Raw genomic sequence first — 18,909 nt, 5'->3', positions numbered from 1 at the left:
TCCACCAGTGTAACATTACCCCTTCCCCCTTCCCATCCCCTACCTGTATTTGAGACAGGCATTCTACTACAGTTATTTGTTTTTAAGTTCAGTTAGTTGTATTTTTTTTTTCCTTAAAGGATGAGTAAAAAAATATAGTAAAGGTGTGGTAGTGGCAATCGCCGTTGTATGCATAGGCCCAGTAAAATGGGAAAATGGAAAAAAAATCCTTGACCTGTTTACAAAAAGGCCTCACCCCAGAAGTTTATTGGCATAAGACCGACTCTAGGTTCCAGGCATACCAGTCCGTCCAACTCGAGTCATTCTCAAGGTCCCGGTGAAACTTTTTCACACTTTAGCTATTGTTGGTATCAGATTCTTATATTTAAAGATTCTGGATTCTGTACATTTCTTTCATCGATGTCAGGCTGATGTGGAGCATCCTCTAGTTTCAGCATACCAATAAATGCGGAGTGATCTGCCCTGCATGCAGACTGTTGCTGAGTAGTCTGGGTGTTGGGAGCACTCTTTGGAGTAAGTCAATGCCAAAGCAGTGGTAGGTCTTCCCTGGTAGAGGCTTGGATCCTGGTAATGTTATAGACAATTGTGGTTGTTTCCATAGATGGTATCCATTGTTCAGGTGTGTGTGGGCAATGCCCATTCTTCTGAGGCCTGAGCCAAATCATTATGCCAATGTTCAGGGTAAAAGGCCTAATTACATTACCAAATATGTGTTCCCATCTCTATTAGATAAGAACTTGTTTGCATACGTATTATTTTCCCATTTTAATGTGCCTATGCAAAAGAGAAGCAATGCCACAATATATTGTTGGTGCATCTGGGGGCCGACGAATAAAGTCCAACATTCCCTGTAACTTGGTTCAAACATGAAATCTATACAGAGATACTCTTCTACCAATATTGCTTATAAAACAGATCTCAAAGGGGGAAAATCAAACAATCAAATAACAAATCCAGTGGGCAAAATTGTCACTATATGAGGATGTTCAAAAAGAGTTATAGATGTTAAGGAAATACATCTGAGATATACAAAGGAGATACACGTGACCCTTTTGTGTTTTAGAAATAGTCAAGAGGGAGGGGGTTATTTCCGAGACACCACTTTGGTCTGTGATTTGGACAAGAGAAGAGAACATGGAGTCATGTCCTCTCCTTGCATTTGCTTCCTAATTGCTGGAAGTTGAAAGTTCACCAGTCCCCTCCCAGCCCCTTGCAGGAGCAAGGAAGCCTGGGGTCTCTTTTAAATTGCACCTCACTTGAACCCACTTGCTGGGACCCTGAGCAGGTGTCCAGAAATAACCCTGGGGACGGGGAGGAAGGAGAGAGAAAGCTGTGGGGGTCAGCCGAGGCTGCATCTTCACCTTATCTTGGCCAAAAAGCTTACAGCATGGAACCTAGCCGTGACGTATTGCCTGCTGAAGCTTCAGGCTCCACCCAAAAAATTACTGTGAAAGATATGTAATCCACCTTGGCCAAAACAAAAATCATTAGTAGAGAAAAATGGTTAAATGTGGGGTAACAAGAGATGGGAGTGAGGGAGTAAAGGAATAAAACGAGCTCCTGGACGACGTTCAGATAATGACAAGCAATGAAACACAATGATATCCATATACTTGTCATAATGTTCCGCACGCAATGCACAGGTTTAATAAGGAAACTTCCCTGGTAAGTCCTATTGCCAGAACCTATTGTGATGCTATAAGGCCGGAAGGTCAGAGCCCCCACCCCCAGACCCTCCCTTTGGAGCCGGGAGGGAAATGGGGAAAGCCTAGGAAAACCAATAAACTCTTCCAAGGGACCCACCTCGCTGGCTTGCCCAGCCATGTGGCCAGGAAAAGCCCTGGAGCACCAGAGGAAGGAGGTAGAGGGGTGCTGGGGTGACCCATGTCCAGCACCCCTTCCTAGGCCCGGTTAGAGAGGCCCTTGGCATGGCGAAGGGCTGCCAAACGCCATGCTGGCCGAACCTCCCAGCTCCCAGGAAGAAAAAAAAAGGTCTATTCTTGGTGCCTTTTGTCCATTTTCAAATTGGATCCAATGAAACTGTGTACAAAGACCTTTTTACTTGTTCTGAGAATTAATTTAAGGTGCCAAAAGGTACGGTGAGCAGTTAGAAGGCACTGTAGCAGTTAAGACACTGTAAAAGCTACTTTTGAGACTATTCAGCGTGCTGGACAAGCGCACAGACTCCGCAGAGCACTGAGGTTCTTAGGAGTTAATCGGAAAAGAAGGTTAGAGAGGAGAATGGAGGCTCTGGGCTTGGCTATCACTCCCCAAATATCGGAGGGAGGGTGGTGCCAGGGTGACAGCGCTTGCCTTGCATCGGTCCAATCTGGGTTAAATCTCTATCACCCTCTGGTCTCTGATTCCCATTAGAGGTGATCCCTGAGTGTAGAGCTTTAAGTAAACCCTGAGCACTGGCCGGGTGTGGCCCAAAAACAAAGAAAACAAAAAATGTGGGGACGCTGCACTATTAAAGTTTGGCCATGGGCAGGCCCGAGCGCGGTGGAGCAGATTGGGAGACACTAAACTGGTTGGTTGAATCTCAAGGTGCGCGTAGGGATGTGCAAGTTTCTCACTCCTACGACTGAGTGCGGGTGCGGGAACTCAGGCGCCCCAAAAGTGAAGCCAACCCAGCCCTGGCCCGAGGGCCCACCCAGGAGGGCGGAGATGCCAGGAAACCCGTCACGTCAACTGCACAGCCAGCCAGCCAAGGCTCCTGCCCAGAGCCAGCCACCAAGGCGCCATGCAGAGACTGGCACTGAACCGGGGCTCAGCCGAGAGTTGTTGAGCTTCGCCCGGCGTCGGTCGGGCCGTGGGGTGCCCCGATCGTCCAAGGTCACGCGGAGAAACTTGGTCAAAGAACTTGGGGTCTGAAGGACGGGCGTCCCAGTCAGGAACGGCGCGGCCCAGGCCGAAGCGGAAGGGGCGAGGCCTGCGACCACTCGGGACTCTTCGGTCTACGCTCGGGAGCCCCCCTGCCCGGCCCACCAGTCCGGCTTCGGACTCGAGCCCGGGGTCGATCCGGAAACAGCCGAGCGGATCCGGAAACAGCCGAGCGGACCCGGAAGCGGCGAGCGCCGTCACCAGCGAGTGCGGGAACCCGCCGTTTGCGCGGAGGCGATGGCGGCGGCTGCTGCGCCGGCGGTCGCGGGCGAGGAGGGCCGGCGACGGCAGCCGGGGGCTGGTACGTGAGGGCGCGTCCGGGCCAGGAAGGGGCGGCGGGGCTGAGGGCGGGGCCGAGCGCGGCAGCTGGAGGAGGTAGGGCTGGTGGTGTAGTGATGGTGGTGGCGGTGGTGGTGGGAGATCAAGGAAGGGGCGTGGCCACTCCGGGAGAGGGGCGTGGCCTTCGGGCCCTTCGGGCGGTGGGGGCGTGGCCTGTCCTTTCCTGGGGCGGGGCCCTTGGCAGGTGAGGCGCGGGACCCAGGGAAGAAAGGGCGGAGCAACGAGGAGGGCGGGGTCAAGCTTGAGGGAAGAAGAGATTGATTGGATGGCTCGAGGACGGGGAGGGGCGAGACCAAAGGCTGAGAAGGGGCGTGGCCTGCGAGGCCCTCGGGTGGAGGGGCGTGGCCTAGCCTTTCCTGGGGCGTGGCCTTTGGCAGGTGAGATGCGGGACCCCGGGAAGGGAAGAAGAGCTTGATTGGATGGCTCGAGGCCGGGGAGAGGCGGGGCCAAAGGCTGGAAGGGCGTGGTCAGGTGCTGGGCGTGGCCGGGTGACAGGTGGGCAGGGTGGCCGCCTGATTGCATGTGATAACCTGGAATAAATAAATACTAGGTATCCAAGAGGGATGGTAAGAGAGGCTGACCCCTGTCCTCCACAGCACTGGATTCCCAGGAAGGGGCAACGGCGGAGGCCGAGCCCGGGGAGCTCAGCCGCCTTCGGGCCGAGCTGGCAGGTGCCCTAGCAGAGATGGAGACCATGAAGGCTGTGGCGGAGGTGAGTGAGAGCACCAAGGCCGAGGCTGTGGCTGCAGTGAAGAGGCAGTGCCAGGAAGAGGTGGCTTCCCTGCAGGCCATCCTGAAAGGTGAGATGGGGGGCCTTCTGCCAGACTTCCCATCAGTGTAAGTGGGAGTGAGTGGTAGGAAAGAGGTAGGGTAAAACAAACCATGACTATGTTAGGAGGGTTCAGAGCCCGGCTGGCCTGCAGCCCTTTGACATTTGTATAGAGGAGCAGTATGTACTCAGCAGCTGTCAGTGACAGCTCAGTTCAACTCCAGGCCTCTACCTGTTCCCCTATCCCATGTCATTGCTCATCCCTCACTGAAGGCTGATAAACCTTATCTGCTCAGTTCCTTTGAGACTCTGGGCTGCAGACTCAGCCCTTGACCCACTCTCTGAGCTGTATTCTCTGCTTTCCTTCCTTCCTAATTACCCCACATCCTCAAACATCCCCCTGAACCCCTTACATATATATGCATTGATTTCCCTTCCTCCACTCACATCCTCTATATTTGGGACCAGCTCCCCTGGCCCTAATCCTCCAGTCTCTGAAACAGCCTCCTCACAGGATTTTTGCCAGGATTGTGCCCCACCTTCTCTAGGTCCTTTTGAAGTAAACTTCCTAAAAATCCCTTCCTACTGTGTCATTCTCCCTCCAAACTACTTAGGGCCCCATTCCCCACATATTAGGTCCTGCATACCAGCAGTGTGATGTGGTTGTCTCCTCATATACTTACCTATACTATGATACAGTTCTATAAAGAAGACTCATTTAAAGACATTTTTTTGTTGTTGTTTTTGTTTTTAAGATATACTGGGTAATGCTCAGGGCTTACTCCTGGTTCTCAGGGGAACATATGCGGTGCCCCAGGGTCAAACCCAGGTAGGCCACATGCAAAGCAAACTCCTTACCTGCTGTACTCTTGCTCTAGCTCCTCACTTTTTAATCTTTTTTTTTTGTGTGTGTGTGTGGCTTTTGGGTCACACCCGGCAGTGCTCAGGGGTTACTCCTGGCTCTGTGCTCAGAAATTGCTCCTGGCAGTCACGGGAGACCATATGGGACGCCGGGATTTGAACCGATGACCTTCTGCATGAAAGGCAAACGCCTTACCTCCATGCTATCTCTCCGGCCCCTCACTTTTTAATCTTAACTAATTGATTAATTAATTAATTTTGGTTTTTGGGTCACACCCGGCAGCGCTCAGGGCTCACTCCTGGCTCCAGGATCAGAAATCGTTCCTGGCAGGCTCGGGGGACCATATAGGATACTGGGATTCGAACCACTGACCTGCACGCAAGGCAAATGCCTTACCTCCATGCTATCTCTCTGGCCCCTTAATTTATTTTTTGGTTTGAGGGCCACACCCAGCATTGCTCAAAGATGACTCCCAAAAGTGCTTGAATTATCTAACCAAGTTGGCCCTTACACTTTTTTTGTTGGTTTTTGGGCCACAGCAGCGGCGCTCAGGAATTCCTCCTGGCTCTGCCCTCAAAAATCGCTCCTGGCAGGCTTGAGGGGCCATATGGGATGCCAGGGATCAAACCCAGGTCTGTCCTGGGTCTGCAGTGTGCTAGGCAAATTCCCTACCGCTGTGCTATCACTCTGGCCTTGGCCCTTACATTTTTTTAATGAATAAAGATTTTTTGGTTTGTTGTTTGGGTTGGGGAATTGTTACCCCCCCAAACACTGTTTAGAGAATCTATTCATTCACCCAGCTGGCCAAAGGAATCAGTGGTCGGACCCTGTGAAGCAGAGAACTGCAGGGCTCCACTATGTGACTGCACGTGTCTGCAGTATGAATATCAGGGCCCCTGGAAGGCATCCATTGCAGCCCCTCGTACTTGCTCCCTGACCCCTGAAGTAATTTTTTGTGGCATTGCTCAGGGGCCACCAGGGCTGTGTCTAATATTGCTTTAGGCCCACATAGTGCCTGAGATTGACCCCAAGTTGTTGCATATACAATGCATGTGAATGCATGTGCTCTGCCACTTGAACCACCCCAGTCCAGATCTACTCTCCGTGTGTGTGTGTGTGTGTGTGTGTGGCGTCCCATATGGTCCCCCAAGCCAGGAGTGATTTCTGAGCACATAGCCAGGAGTAACCCTTGAGCATTACCAGGTGTGGCCCAAAAACCCAAAAAAAAAAAAAAAAAAAAAGATACCTTCCTCACTGTCCTATCACTACAGCCCTTTTCTCAGAGGTTTTCAATGATGCTTGGGGACTGAGGTACCTGGACTGGACTTGATCTTGTGCTAAGTTTGTGCTCAGCCCACTGAGTAACTTTTGTCTTTTATGTAAGGGAGGTTTAGAAATAGGGGATGTGGGCTCGGAGAGATAGCACAGCGGCGTTTGCCTTGCAAGCAGCCGATCCAGGACCAAAGGTGGTTGGTTCGAATCCCGGTGTCCCATATGGTCCCCTGAGCCTGCCAGGAGCTATTTCTGAGCAGACAGCCAGGAGTAACTCCTGAGCACGGCTGGGTGTGGCCCAAAAACCAAAAACCAAAAACCACAAAAAAAAAAAAAAAAAAAAAAAGAAATAGGGGATGTACCCATCTGTGCTTAGGGGTTGCTTCTGGCTCTGTGTTCAGCGGTGACTTCTGGTGGCTCTCAGGATTAAACCTGGGTCAGCCATGTGCAGGGCATCTCTGGCATCCTGAATATGCTTTTTAAAAGTGGACTGAGCGGGGCCGGGAAGGTGGCGCTAGAGGTAAGGTGTCTGCCTTGCAAGCGCTAGCGTAGGACGGACCGCGGTTCGATCCCCCGGTGTCCCATATGGTCCCCCCAAGCCAGAGGCGATTTCTGAGCGCATAGCCAGGAGTAACCCCTGAGCGTCACCGGGTGTGGCCCAAAAACCAAAAAAAAAAAAAAAAAAGTGGACTGAGCATTGCCAGTGTGCCCTTCTCCCAAGAAAGTTGGTTTTTTTTTTTTTTGGGTTTTTGGTTTTTGGGCCACACCCGGCAGTACTCAGGGGTTACTCCTGGCTATTTGCTCAGAAATACCCCCTGGCAGGCACGGGGGACCATATGGGATGTTGGGATTTGAACCAATGACCTTCTGCATGAAAGGCAAACGCCTTACCTCCATGCTATCTCTCCGATCCCAAGAAAGTTTACATATATTTTTTTAATTTTTAATTATGAGAACAAAGATGCAAAGAAAGAGGACAAGGTAGAGTTACAGTGGAAGGACAATCGCCCATAAACAGAATTCTCAGGAGTCCCCTTGCTGATATCTTAACTTTGAACTTTCAGCCAAAGAACATTAAGAAAAAGCTGAACCCATGTACAATTACTTTGTCCCTCAAGTCCCCAGATGAAAGTTTACATATATTTAATAATGCATTTATGTTAAAAGTTTCTCCTGGAGAGGTAGCATGGGGGTAAGGCATTTGCCTTGCATGCAGAAGGTCGGGGGTTCGAATCCCGGCATCCCATATGGTCCCCCAAGCCTGCCAGGAGTATTTCTGAGTGTAGAGCCAGGAGGAACCTCTGAGAGCTGCTGGGTGTGACTCAAAAAACAAACAAACAAAAAGGAGTTTCTGCAGGGGGCCGGAAAGATAGAACTGCGGTAGGGCGTTTGCCTTGCACGCAGCCAATTCGGGACAAATGGTGGTTCGAATCCTGACATCTCATATGGTCCCCTGTGGCTGCCAGGAGCGATTTCTGAGTGCAGAGCCAGGAGTAATTCTTGAGTGTCCCTACGAGTGACCAAAAATACAAAAAAAATTTTTTTTTCTCCTGGGAGGGCCCAGAGCGATAGCACAGCAGGTTGGGCAATTGCCTTGCACGTACCCATCCATGTTCAATCCCCAGCATCCCATATGCCTGCCAAGCTTACCAGGAGTAATTTCTGGCTGTAGAGTCAGGAGTAACCCCTGAGAGCCAACAGTATGGCAAACAAATTAAAATAAAATAAAAGTTTCTCCTGGGGCTGGAGTGATATTACAACAGGTAAGGCATCTGTCTGAGGGGCTAGTGATAGCACAGCAAGTAGGGCAATTGTCTTGCACACACATATACCCAGATTCGATCCTTTGGTCCCCTGAGCACTACCAGGAGTAACTCCTGAACTAGGAGTAATGCTCAGGGGAGCATTGCCAAGTGTGGCTCTGAAACAAACAAACAAAAAGTTAGTTTCTTTAACTTTTTTTTTTTTTGGTTTTTGGGCCACACCCATTTGACGCTCAGGGGTTACTCCTGGCTATGCACTCAGAAGTCGCTCCTGGCTTGGGGGACCATATGGGACGCCGGGGGATCGAACCGCGGTCCGTCCTAGGCTAGCGCAGGCAAGGCAGGCACCTTACCTCCAGCGCCACCGCCCGGCCCAGTTTCTTTAACTTTGAGTGACATATACTTATCTGTGTTTCTTTGGGTGGGTGGGGGGTCACATGTGAGGCTTCGGTGTCGGGGAGAGTATTGCATGTTCTTTGTTGCGGTGCTCATGGGGAGGGGTCTCATGTCAGGCCATGGTGCTAACCAGGGATCACACTCCCATGATCACCGTCTATGCATGCTTGATGAAGTTCGGTCACTAACTATGCTCTGTGCACATGGGCTACCTAGCTGTAATCTGGCTGGGAACCTGCTCAGACATAGGAATCACAGGCAGCAGAACTGCCAGACTCTCCCTCAGTACATGCAGAAGTATCGGGGAGTGCATTCAAGGCCTAACACCTGCCAGTGGGTGATTTAGCCTCCGAGACTTCTCCTAGTCCCCTAAAATTTGGCATTCATTCTGTACAGAAAAGGAAACTTTCTGTAGAGAAACTTGAGTGTGCCCCTATAGTTGGCCTGTACTGAGTGTTTTTTATTTGCTGGACACTGATCAAAATGCTCAGTATTTTCAACTTCCTAGCAAAATTTCCACTCCACTGAGAAAACCCCAAGGGCAAGAACAATGAGATTATTTGTGCAAGGTCAGACAATGAGCAGGTGTTAAAGCACTTGGACTAGGCAATCTGGCCGCAGAATTGCTTCTAACATTTGTGCATGTCAAAGTAAATTAACATCTGTATAAAGGGAAAAGTGAGCACAGAGTATCAGGCAGCAGTTCTACCTCTCAACGGCTGGGAGGGTAAGTTCAAGGCTCCTTGATGGGGTGTTGAGGCCATGGGAGCTGCCCATGGTTGCCCCTTCTTGCATCAGCCCAAGACATACTATTCACTTTGCCAACTTGATCTTTGCTCTTGGCCAAGAAGACAGTGATGGCTCCTTTCTCAGACTCTTCACCTATCTGAGTTCTGAACTCCCATTCCCGCTTCTATATGCTTCTGGGGCCACCTTCACCTCTGTGCCCCTGGCATCAGCTGTTGATCAGTCTCTCCATTTTCAGCGCCAGCTGGTCTTCTGGCTGAGCATAAACAGGTTTTACTATTATTAGATATTGATTGTTCCTGGTGCCTTTTAATAGAGTTCCAGGAGTCAGCATTTCTTATGTCCCGGGAAGAGGACTGACCACTCCCACATGTCGCCTCTTTTGATGCCATAACAAACTGTCAGGGTGATCATGCTGCCCTTCTCCCACCAAGGACATTGGCATAGAGATGATGCCCACAAAGCCCTCGGTCATCACCACCCTGGTAACTTGCCTGGCAGAGCGCCTCAGTGAGGGGGCAGCCCTGCTTGCTGCAGCGGACTGGACACACTGACCCTCCTTTCCCCTGCCCTTCCTGCCTTGCCAGACTCCATCAGCAGCTACGAAGCTCAGATCACTTCTCTGAAGCAGGAGCGGCAGCAGCAGCAGCTGGACTGTGAGGAGAAGGAGCGGGAGCTGGGCCGTCTGAAGCAGCTGCTGTCCCGGGCTCATCCCCTGGACTCCTTGGAGAAGCAGATGGAAAAGGTTGGGTGGAATGCTACACCCCCAGATTTGGAAAGAGGTAGAGGTAGCCAGGGTGCCCGGGAACAGAGAGATGGTGCCTTGGTCCTGGCTCTGTGAAAGCCATGAGTGACCACTTTGGGCAGAAAACAGAGCTCCCACATCCTGCCTGTCCTCAGCCAACTCTGCTGCAATGGATTGACCTCATCTATTTGTTTCCAAAATTCCAGGAAGGGGCTGGGACTCTGACTCTGGTAGAATACAGCATAAAAAAGGACCTGGGTTCAATCCCCCACCACGGTAGAACATCAGTAGACAAGAGCTGGATCAAGGGAAGCCATGTAGTGGAAGGGAGTTCCATGCCTTGGGCTGACTGCTCTTAGACTCAGTTTTCACAGGGACTGCCAGGTCCAGCTTCCAGATGAGTAAGGGAGGCTCAGAGAGGCTCATTAATTTTCCCAGATCATGCTCATGAAAACTAGGATTTTTAAAATGCAGGTCATTTGCTTCTGAAGTTTTTGTTTAGGAGCTCAGCAAGCCATCAAGCAGTGCAGAGGCCACAGGGCCACCCTATGGCTCCTATGAATTGACGGGGCTACATGTAGGGATACTTGGGACCATGTGATGATCGGGATCAAACCCAGGTTAGAAGTGTGCTGAAACCCAGGGCCCTCTTCTCAGCCCCTGCAGCTTTGGTTCTTGGGCTCCCTGGCATCTTGCCTGCACTATACTATGTGGTGAACATTTGCAGGACACATGCCACCAGCCTTCCCAAGCCAGCTTCCCTCATCATGGCTGCCCTGTGAGAGGGTGCCCACCTGATCTCAGGAGGAGAAAACTGAGGCCAGGTAGCTGATAAGAAAGATCAGCACAGGCCCCTAAGAAAGGAAGGGGCTCAACAAGCTGCTGCCTTATGTACCCCTACAGGAGCTTTTACAGGCTCTCCTAGGCTGGTGTCACCTGTGGTGTGGAAGGCAGCTTGAGGGCAGCAGCTCCTGTGTTGACCCAGGTTTGGTCCCCAAAATCCCTTATGGTCTTGCAAACACTGCCAGAAGTAATTCCTGAGTGCAGAGCTAGGAGCAACCCCTAAGTACTAAGTACTGCCAGGTATGACACAAAAAACCTAAAAAAAAAAAAAAAAAAGAACTTGGCGTCCTTTACATTACTATTGTGCCAGAGGTTATTCATTCATTATAAGTAAAGGAAGACACATCCCTTTTTTGGGAGAGTGGGGAGATAGGCCATGAGCTCTGGAATCACTCTTAGCAGGGCTCAAGGGACCATATGGGATGTCAGTGATCAAACCCCATTCCCCACTGTACTATCGCTCTGACCCCCACTTTAAGAAGTTGTCCTGGAAGTCACAGGCAGCGTGTTCATTTACACCTTATTAACCGGGACACAACTACGCTTTGTGGCAGGGAATCTGAGAAATGTAGATGTTAGTGCAGAATCTAGGTCAAGCTTCCACTTACCTGGCTTTTATTTGGGGGTGGGGGGCGTACTCAATGCAATGCCTCCAATTACACCTAAGGCTACTTCTGTCCTTCAGGGAGCAGGGTTGTCTACTTCAGGAAAGGTTGATCTCATGCTCAGGTAAATATGTGAGGTTCTAAAAGTTCAAATAAATAGCTCAACATGGGCTAGAGCGATAGCACAGCAAGTAGAGGTGCCTTGCACTTGGTGAGCTAAGTTTGGTTCCAAGCACCCCATGTGGTCCCCTGAGTCCTGATAAGAATGATCCCTGAGTGTAGGACCAGGTGTGCCCCCACACACACACCAAAAGAAATAGCTCAACAGACTGAGTTCATTTAGGCAGCGTGGGTTTGATGGCCAGCACCATGGCCCCCCAAGTACAGCTAGGAATAACCCTGAAGCTTGGATCCAGGAATAACTTGTTAGCACCATCAAATGTGACAAAATAAAAAGTGAGCTCCTAGATGCAGCTTTTTGATAGAGTGCAGACTGTGGATTTGTGAGGCCCGGATTTTTTTGTTGTTGTTGTTTTGTTTTTGTTTTTGGGTTACTCAGGGGTTACTCCTGGCTCTACACTCAGAAATTGCTCCTGGCAGGCTCAGGGGACCATATGGGATGCTGGGATTTGAACCACCGACCTCCTGCATGCAAAGCAAATGCCTTACCTCCATGCTATCTCACCGGCCCTGGGGCCCTGGATTCTAGCCCTAGTGCCAAAGGCAGGGAAAGGGTTCTCTGGCGAAAGGAGAATGAAATGCATGTTTGTGGATGTATGTGAGCAAGTGGGCACCAAAAAGTGGAAGTGCTTGTATGTTTGTTTTCCTGGATGCTCACATGCGATGGTGCAGGAAAGGCACCCAGAAGCCCGTGGACCACTTCTGCCCATACCCACCTACAGGCCCATGAGGACTCAGAGAAGCTTCGGGAGATTGTGCTGCCCATGGAGCAGGAGATCGCAGAGCTGAAGGCAAAGCTGCTGCGGGCGGAAGAGCTGATTCTGGAGATCCAGGTAAAGGGGCAGCCAGGGAATGAGGAGAGGGAAAGGGCACTGCCAGACCCTGGCCCCCAGCTTCTTTCCTGCTCCCCTTTCCCTAGAGACAGCCCCAGAAGGCCCCCGCCCTGCATGGCTCCCCAGAGCTGCTGTCCCTGTCCCGGGACCCGTCTCCCCCTCTGGAGCCCCTTGAGGAGCTGAGTGAAGATGGGGGGGCGGCTGCTGATGCCTTCGCCCACAACTGTGACGACAGCGCCTCCATCTCCTCCTTCTCCCTTGGGGGTGCGGCTGGCAGCAGCGCTTCCCTGCCCCGCCACCGCCCAGGCCTGAGCCCTGAGCAGGAAGAGACGGCTTCACTGGTGTCCACGGGCACCCTGGTCCCCGAGGGGATCTACCTGCCCCCTCCTGGGTACCAGCTTGTGCCAGACCACCAGTGGGAGCAGTTGCAGGCTGAGGTAAGTGGGCTGGCCAGAGCCTCTGCTAAACCAAGTCTGACCTTTCCCTACTAGTTCTTGAGCACCCCATCCTCTGGGCACTTCCTGGACTGGCTGTGCAGGACACTTGGGCCTGGAAGGGGTGGAGGAAAGGGCACTTTTCAAGGATTGAGGACAAAGCAGCAGCTATTCTGAATATGCTGAGGAATGCTAGGATGCTTGAGGAGGGGCATTGTCCCCCAGTACGGGCTTGCTTGGGCAACACAATCAGGGGACACCTACTCTGCTCTACTTCTTGAAAGCATAGAAATAGTGACTGGGGGCTGAAGTGATAGAGCATTTGTCTGCATGTGCCTGATCCTCATTCGATCCTTGGCACCCACATGGTCATCCACCCCCACCCCACCCCCGCTCACCAGGTTCCCTTCCCTGAGCACTCAAGTGTGGCCCTGAAACAAAAAAGTAGTGAGTGGGATAGGAGGAGGCAGGGGTGGGGGCATGCATTTGGGGCCCACTTTGGGAAGGGGGCAGGTTAAGAGGTGGTCGTTGATGGATATGTTCTGAACCGGCACTGAGATGAGTCCATGGCAGGGGCGGCAGTTGCAGAAGGAGCTGGAGAGCCTTGGCCATGAGCGGGACGAGCTGCAGGAGGGCCTGAGACGGAGCAACGAGGAATGTTCTAAGCAGGTGGGGTGCCCACCCAGCCCAGGGCTCTGTGCTTGTGCTTTGGGGCCAGCCTCACCTCCAACCTCACCTCCCACAGATGCAGGTGCTCCTGGCCCAGGTGCAGAACTCTGAGCAGGTGCTTCGGACCCTGCAGGATACTGTGAGCCAGGCTCAAGAGCGGGTCCAGCTGCAGTTGGTGAGACCCAGTGGGTAGGGCAAGATCAGGGGGTGGATTGAATTGGATGAGGGGTACCTGGAAGATAGCCCTGGGGCTGGGAGGGTCTATCATGTCCTGTGGCCAGTGCAGGGTGCTGTGTCCCACAGCCTACTGCTTTGCACACCCAGACCACTAGCTCCAAGCCAAAACTTTGTAGTTTTGACATTGAGATCCTAGGGCCCCAGCTTGTGAAGGTGACAAGAAAAGTGCAGGTGGCAAAGTCAGATGTTTCCCAAGCAAGAGCACAGTGGGCTGGACTTCATGTTTCATTCCCGGGCACCCCCAGGTGCTCCTGAGCACTGCCAGGTGGAGCCCCAAAACCCATGTGTGACCCCTCCCACATGGCTTTATCCCCTGCTTCACTGTCAGCGGTCATAGGAATGTCGAGGATTGTCAGAGAAACCCAGAACCTGGACCTCTCTGTAGTCTCCAGTTACTAAAGTTGGCAGCTGTGGCCAAGGTGTCAGCTCAGAGGCAAAGCTTTTGGCCCACCTGTGTGGGGTCCTAGGTTCAATCCCCAGCTCTGCCAAAAATTTAAAATAAATACAAATAAGATCAATGGTGACAGGGCCAGAGCTATAGCACAGCAGTAGGGCATTTGCTATGCATATGGCCAACCACAACCAACCTGGGTTTGATTCCTGGCATCCCACATGGCCCCCTGAGCCTGCTAAGAGTGATTTCTGAGCACAGAGCCAGGAGTAACCCCTGAGCGCCTCCAGGTGTGGCCCTAAAACCTGAATAAATAAATAAATACATGTTAAAAAAAGAAAACAAGGGGCCAGAGAGATAGCACAGTGGTAAGACGTTTGCCTTGCATGTGGAAGGATGTTGGTTTGAATCCTGGCATCCCATATGGTCCCCTGAGCCTGCTGGGGGCGATTTCTGAGCATAGAGCCAGGAGTAACCCCCGAGCGCTGCTGGGTGTGACCCAAAAACCAAAAAAAAGAAAAGAAAAAAAAAAAAGAAAGAAAAGAAAAGAAAACAAGAGGTGGCGCTAGAGGGAAGGCGTCTGCCTTGCAAGTGATAGCCTAAGACAGACCACGGTTCAATCCCCAGCATCCCATATGTCCCCCCAAGCCAGGCGACTTCTGAGTGCATAGCCAGGAGTAACCCCTGAGCATCAAATGACTGTGGCCAAAGAAAATAAAAGATCATTGGGGACGTGGGAGATAGTGCAGTGGTTAAAGCACTTCCCTTGTGTGCAGCTTCGATACAGGTTCAATTCCTGACACCTCATATGGCCCACAGCAACTGCCTAGAGTCACTCCTGAAAATGAATCCAGGTGTCACCCAAAGCCCCCAAATAAATCAAAATCTTAAAGATTAAGGTGGCATCATATATAAGTTGTAGGCAGAGGGACAAGCCCGAAGGACCAAATAAAATCTCTGGCATCACCTTAACTGACTCTGGGGCAGTTTTTGTCTCCTCAGAGAGGGTGGCTGAGGTTCTCATTCCAGCATATCTGGGAGCAGGAGTAGGGTTTGATCTTCTGGGAGACTGAGATGCCCTTGGCCTTCACTCCACCCAGGCGGAACTGGCGACCTCCCACAAGTGCCTGAGCCATGAAGTGAAGCGACTGACTGAGGAGAACCAGGGGCTCCGGGCTGAGCAGTCACCACCTTTGGGCCCTCTGGGTCCAGCACAGGATGAGGCTCCTGAGGATACCCTGCCTGCCTCCGTTCAGGTAAGCCGGGAGCACTTGACCAGACTTTCCTGGGTAGACCAGACTGCTTTATGTTGCCTTGTCAACTCATTTGTTTTTTGTTTGGTTTTGGGGCCACACCCAGCATGCTCCTGGCTCTGCTCAGTGGTCATTCCTAATGTTGGCAGCTGTGGCCAGGATGGTGGCTCAGAGGCAGAGCGTTTGGTCCTCTTGTGTGGGGTATTAGGTTCAATCCCTACCTCCACCAAAAAAATTTACAATGAATAGAAATAAGGCCTGACAGTTCTCAAGGGACCATTTGGGATGCCGGGGATTGAACCTGAGTCAGCCAAATGCAAGGCAAAGGCCCTACTCGCTGTGCTATTGCTCTGGCAATAAATGAGGATTTCCCTTTAATGTATCTATTTATTTATGTATTTATTTATTTATTTTGGCCACATCCGGTGACATTCAGGGGTTATTGGGCTATGTGCTCAGAAATCGCTCCTGGCTTGGGGGACCATATGGGATGCTGGGGGAATTGAACCGTGGCCCGTCCTAGGCTAGTGTGGGCAAAGCAGATGCCTTACCGCTTGTGCCACTGCTCCAGGCCCCTCATTTGCCTTTTTTTTTTTTTCGGGCCACACACATTTAATGCTCAGGGGTTACTCCTGGCTAAGGCTCAGAAATTGCCCCTGGCTTGGGGGGACCATATGGGACGACGGGGGATTGAACCACGGTCCTGATCTTTGGCTAGCGCTTGCAAGGCAGACACCTTACCTCTAGTGCCACCTCGCCGGCCCCATCATTTGCCTTTTTAAGATTCTGTTTCCATATCTGAAAACCGGGTCCTGACTCATTCCCAGCATTAATGTGAGGAGCAAAAAAACAAAAAAAACAAAAAAACAAAGAGGGCCTGGAGTGATAGCACAGCGGCGTTTGCCTTGCAAGCAGCCGATCCAGGACCAAAGGTGGTTGGTTCGAATCCCGGTGTCCCATCCATATGGTCCCCCGTGCCTGCCAGGAGCTATTTCTGAGCAGACAGCCAAGAGTAACCCCTGAACATTGCCGGGTGTGGCCCAAAAACCAAAAAAAAAAAAAAACAAAAACAAAAAAAAAACAAAGAAAGTGCCATTGGTTGGTTTCTTTTTTATTATTATTATTATTATTACCAGGCTTGCGCTTTACCACTGGGCTGCTCAGCCCTGCTGAACTTGTTTTATGGGGTCACCCCAAGAGGTTCTCAGGAAGCCAGTGATGCTGAGGCTGTACCTTGAAGCCTCACACAGGCCTAGCAGGTGCTCGTGCCCTTGAGCTGGCCCCAACCCCTGGCTTTAATTGAAGTGACAGGAAATCCACAAAATTGCCTCCATTATAATGCTCTTGTGTGAGAGGTAAGTCTTCCTCATAGTGTGGGAAGGCTCAAGACTTCCTTCACCCAGATGCCTGCCCACGCACCCCACCAGGGTGTTTGGTGTGTCCTTGGCCGGGATCCTGATCCATTCTCCCAGTACCAGCCACCCCATCCACCTGCCCATCCGGCCGCCTTGCAGGAGCTGCAGCAGCTGGTGTGCCGCACACGGCAAGAGGCGAGGGCCCAGCAGCAGGCCCGGGAACATGAGGCTGAGCGCCTGAGGATTGAGATCGTGACTCTGCGGGAGGCGCTGGATGAGGAAACAGCTGCCAAAGCCAGCCTACAGGGGCAGTTGCAGGGACAGCGGGAGGAGACAGGTAAGGGCTGCAGCAATGCCCCTTGGTATCAGGCACAGAGGGGTGCAGCAGAGCTCTCTGACCTCTCTCTTCCTTCCCACAGAGGTGCTGGAGGGTGAGTACAGCCAGCAGCGGGTGGCACGGGGAAGCAGCGGGTGCAGGCCTGACTCTCGCCCTGCCTGACCCTCCCAGCCTCCCTGTGCAGCCTGAGGACGGAGATGGAGCGTGTCCAACAGGAGCAGAACAAGGTGAGGCCACTTGTGGGCCAGGGCCTGGTGAGGAGGCACCAGCCAGCCCCCCACCCGCCTTCTTGTCCCCCACTTAGGCCAGGCAGCAAGAAGCTTGCACAGATGAGGTCAGAGTGGGGGTGGGGGACCGGGGCAGTCCCATATAATGCCCCTTGCTTTGCCCCCTGCCCTTCACCCACACCAGGCCCCACACCCACGTTATCTGTCCCTGTAGGCCCAGCTCACGGACTTGCTCACGGAGCAGAGGGCGAAGGTGCTACGGCTGCAGGCCGAGCTGGAGACCAGTGAGCAGGTGCAGAGGGATTTCGTGAGACTGTCCCAGGCCCTGCAGGTACCATGGTTAGGGTGACTTGCAGGGGACTACTGATCAGGGGCTTATTTGGGGCTCCTCACAAGGAGCTACCCTTTAGTGGGATGTGTTTTCTGAGCTTCCCACAAGTGGGGGGGTCTCTGTTGGATCAGTGACTTCCTGCCTGGGTTGCGGCCCTTCTTGCCGGGTTGCTTCCAAACAGTCAGGCCTTGTGGCTGGGGCAATAGCACAGTGGTAAAGCATTTGCCTTGCACGCTGCTGATCCAGGATGGACCCAGTTTCAATTCCTGGCATCCCATATGGTCCCTCGAGCCTGCCATGAATGATTTCTGAGCACAGAGCCAGGAGTAACCCCTGAATGCCACTGAATTCTGCCAGGTGTGGCCCAAAAACCAAAAACTAACAACAACAACAACAACAACAACAACAAAAATCAGGCCTTTTTTTCCCCCCTGTGCTTTTGGGCCACATTCAGTGATGCTCAGGGCTTACTCTGCTCAAGGGAGCTCAGGGGACATACGAGATGCCAAGAATTGAACCTGGGTTGACTGTGTTAATAGCAAATGCCCAATAGACAAGCCTATTGTGTCCATCTCTGTCAGCTTGGGAAGATCTGCAGAAGCAGATCCTTTGAGTTGAGTTTGGTTTTAGTTCTCTGGGCGCTGCTGGGAATATGAATGGGGTTTCTGTGTGCGGAGTATGTGCTCCACCTTTCACTGAGGGCTGGGGAGTGACACCCAGCACATTGGCCCTGGGATCTTGCCCAGAATCATCTGCTTTTCGTGCTGGATCCTACAGGTGCGCCTAGAACGGATCCGGCAAGCAGGAACTCTGGAGCAAGTACGGAGCATCATGGATGAGGCACCCCTCCGAGACGTCAAGGACATCAAGGACCCCTGAGGGGCCAGGACAAGAGCCCGCCCAGCCGGGGATGACTCTCTACTATTCTGCAGAACTGGAAACTCAGGCTTTGGGCCTCAGCCTGAAGTCTGCCCTGTCTCCAGGCAAGGGATGAGGTGACAGGGCCACTGCTGCCATGTTCCCCCAAGGCCTCCTCCCAGGCTGACTGCGCCTTCTGCTCCCAAAATGAAGGGTGACAGTGACACCCAGCGAGAGTCCCACCCCCTAGGAACCAAAGGTGCAGGATTGGCCCTGGAGCATCCCTGTTTCCGGGCCCCCCACTCCCTCCCATAAAGTGTGTGGAGGCCAGGTTCCCCCTCCACACCCTGGACAGGCAGCTGCTTTCTGGACTGCACGACACTAAGGCACTTGTCCCACATGTGCACAAAGGCAAGGTCAAACTTTCCTGTCATTTATTTTCAATAAATAAGCAGCTCAGCTCAACGGTCGCCTTGTGCCTGCAAGCCCCATGGGGTTGGGAAAGGGGAAATCCTACAAGGCTAGGGAAGGGTGTGCTGGGAGTGGGGAGGGTGACCTGGGTTTATAAACAGAGGAACAT

General features: G+C 52.2%; 1 protein-coding gene across 1 annotated transcript; it reads left to right on the top strand.

The window, feature by feature from the left end:
* Nucleotides 1-3,091: 3,091 nt before the first annotated feature.
* On the top strand, nucleotides 3,092-18,794 carry RABEP2 (rabaptin, RAB GTPase binding effector protein 2). The gene is made up of 13 exons (XM_049787836.1): nucleotides 3,092-3,184; nucleotides 3,819-4,022; nucleotides 9,619-9,776; nucleotides 12,127-12,237; nucleotides 12,324-12,674; nucleotides 13,245-13,340; nucleotides 13,417-13,515; nucleotides 15,069-15,224; nucleotides 16,736-16,913; nucleotides 16,996-17,007; nucleotides 17,085-17,140; nucleotides 17,355-17,471; nucleotides 18,249-18,794. Exons 1-13 carry the CDS (start codon nucleotides 3,121-3,123, stop codon nucleotides 18,348-18,350), a joined length of 1,704 nt encoding a protein of 567 aa, XP_049643793.1. The 5' UTR covers nucleotides 3,092-3,120; the 3' UTR covers nucleotides 18,351-18,794.
* The last annotated feature ends 115 nt before the right edge of the window (nucleotides 18,795-18,909 follow it).

This window comes from Suncus etruscus, chromosome 15 (genome assembly GCF_024139225.1).
Source record: "Suncus etruscus isolate mSunEtr1 chromosome 15, mSunEtr1.pri.cur, whole genome shotgun sequence".
Taxonomy (NCBI): domain Eukaryota; kingdom Metazoa; phylum Chordata; class Mammalia; order Eulipotyphla; family Soricidae; genus Suncus; species Suncus etruscus.
Note: the sequence above shows the minus strand (reverse complement) of the source record. Positions and strands in the feature narration are given on the sequence as shown.

Excerpts from the sequence above, each read along its gene's own strand:
- RABEP2 (XM_049787836.1), top strand. The coding sequence starts at position 3,121 with ATGGCGGCGGCTGCTGCGCCGGCGGTCGCGGGCGAGGAGGGCCGGCGA. Across the intron at positions 3,185-3,818 it reads GCGACGGCAGCCGGGGGCTG|CACTGGATTCCCAGGAAGGG; the intron begins GTACGTGAGGGC and ends TGTCCTCCACAG. Across the intron at positions 15,225-16,735 it reads CCCTGCCTGCCTCCGTTCAG|GAGCTGCAGCAGCTGGTGTG; the intron begins GTAAGCCGGGAG and ends GCCGCCTTGCAG.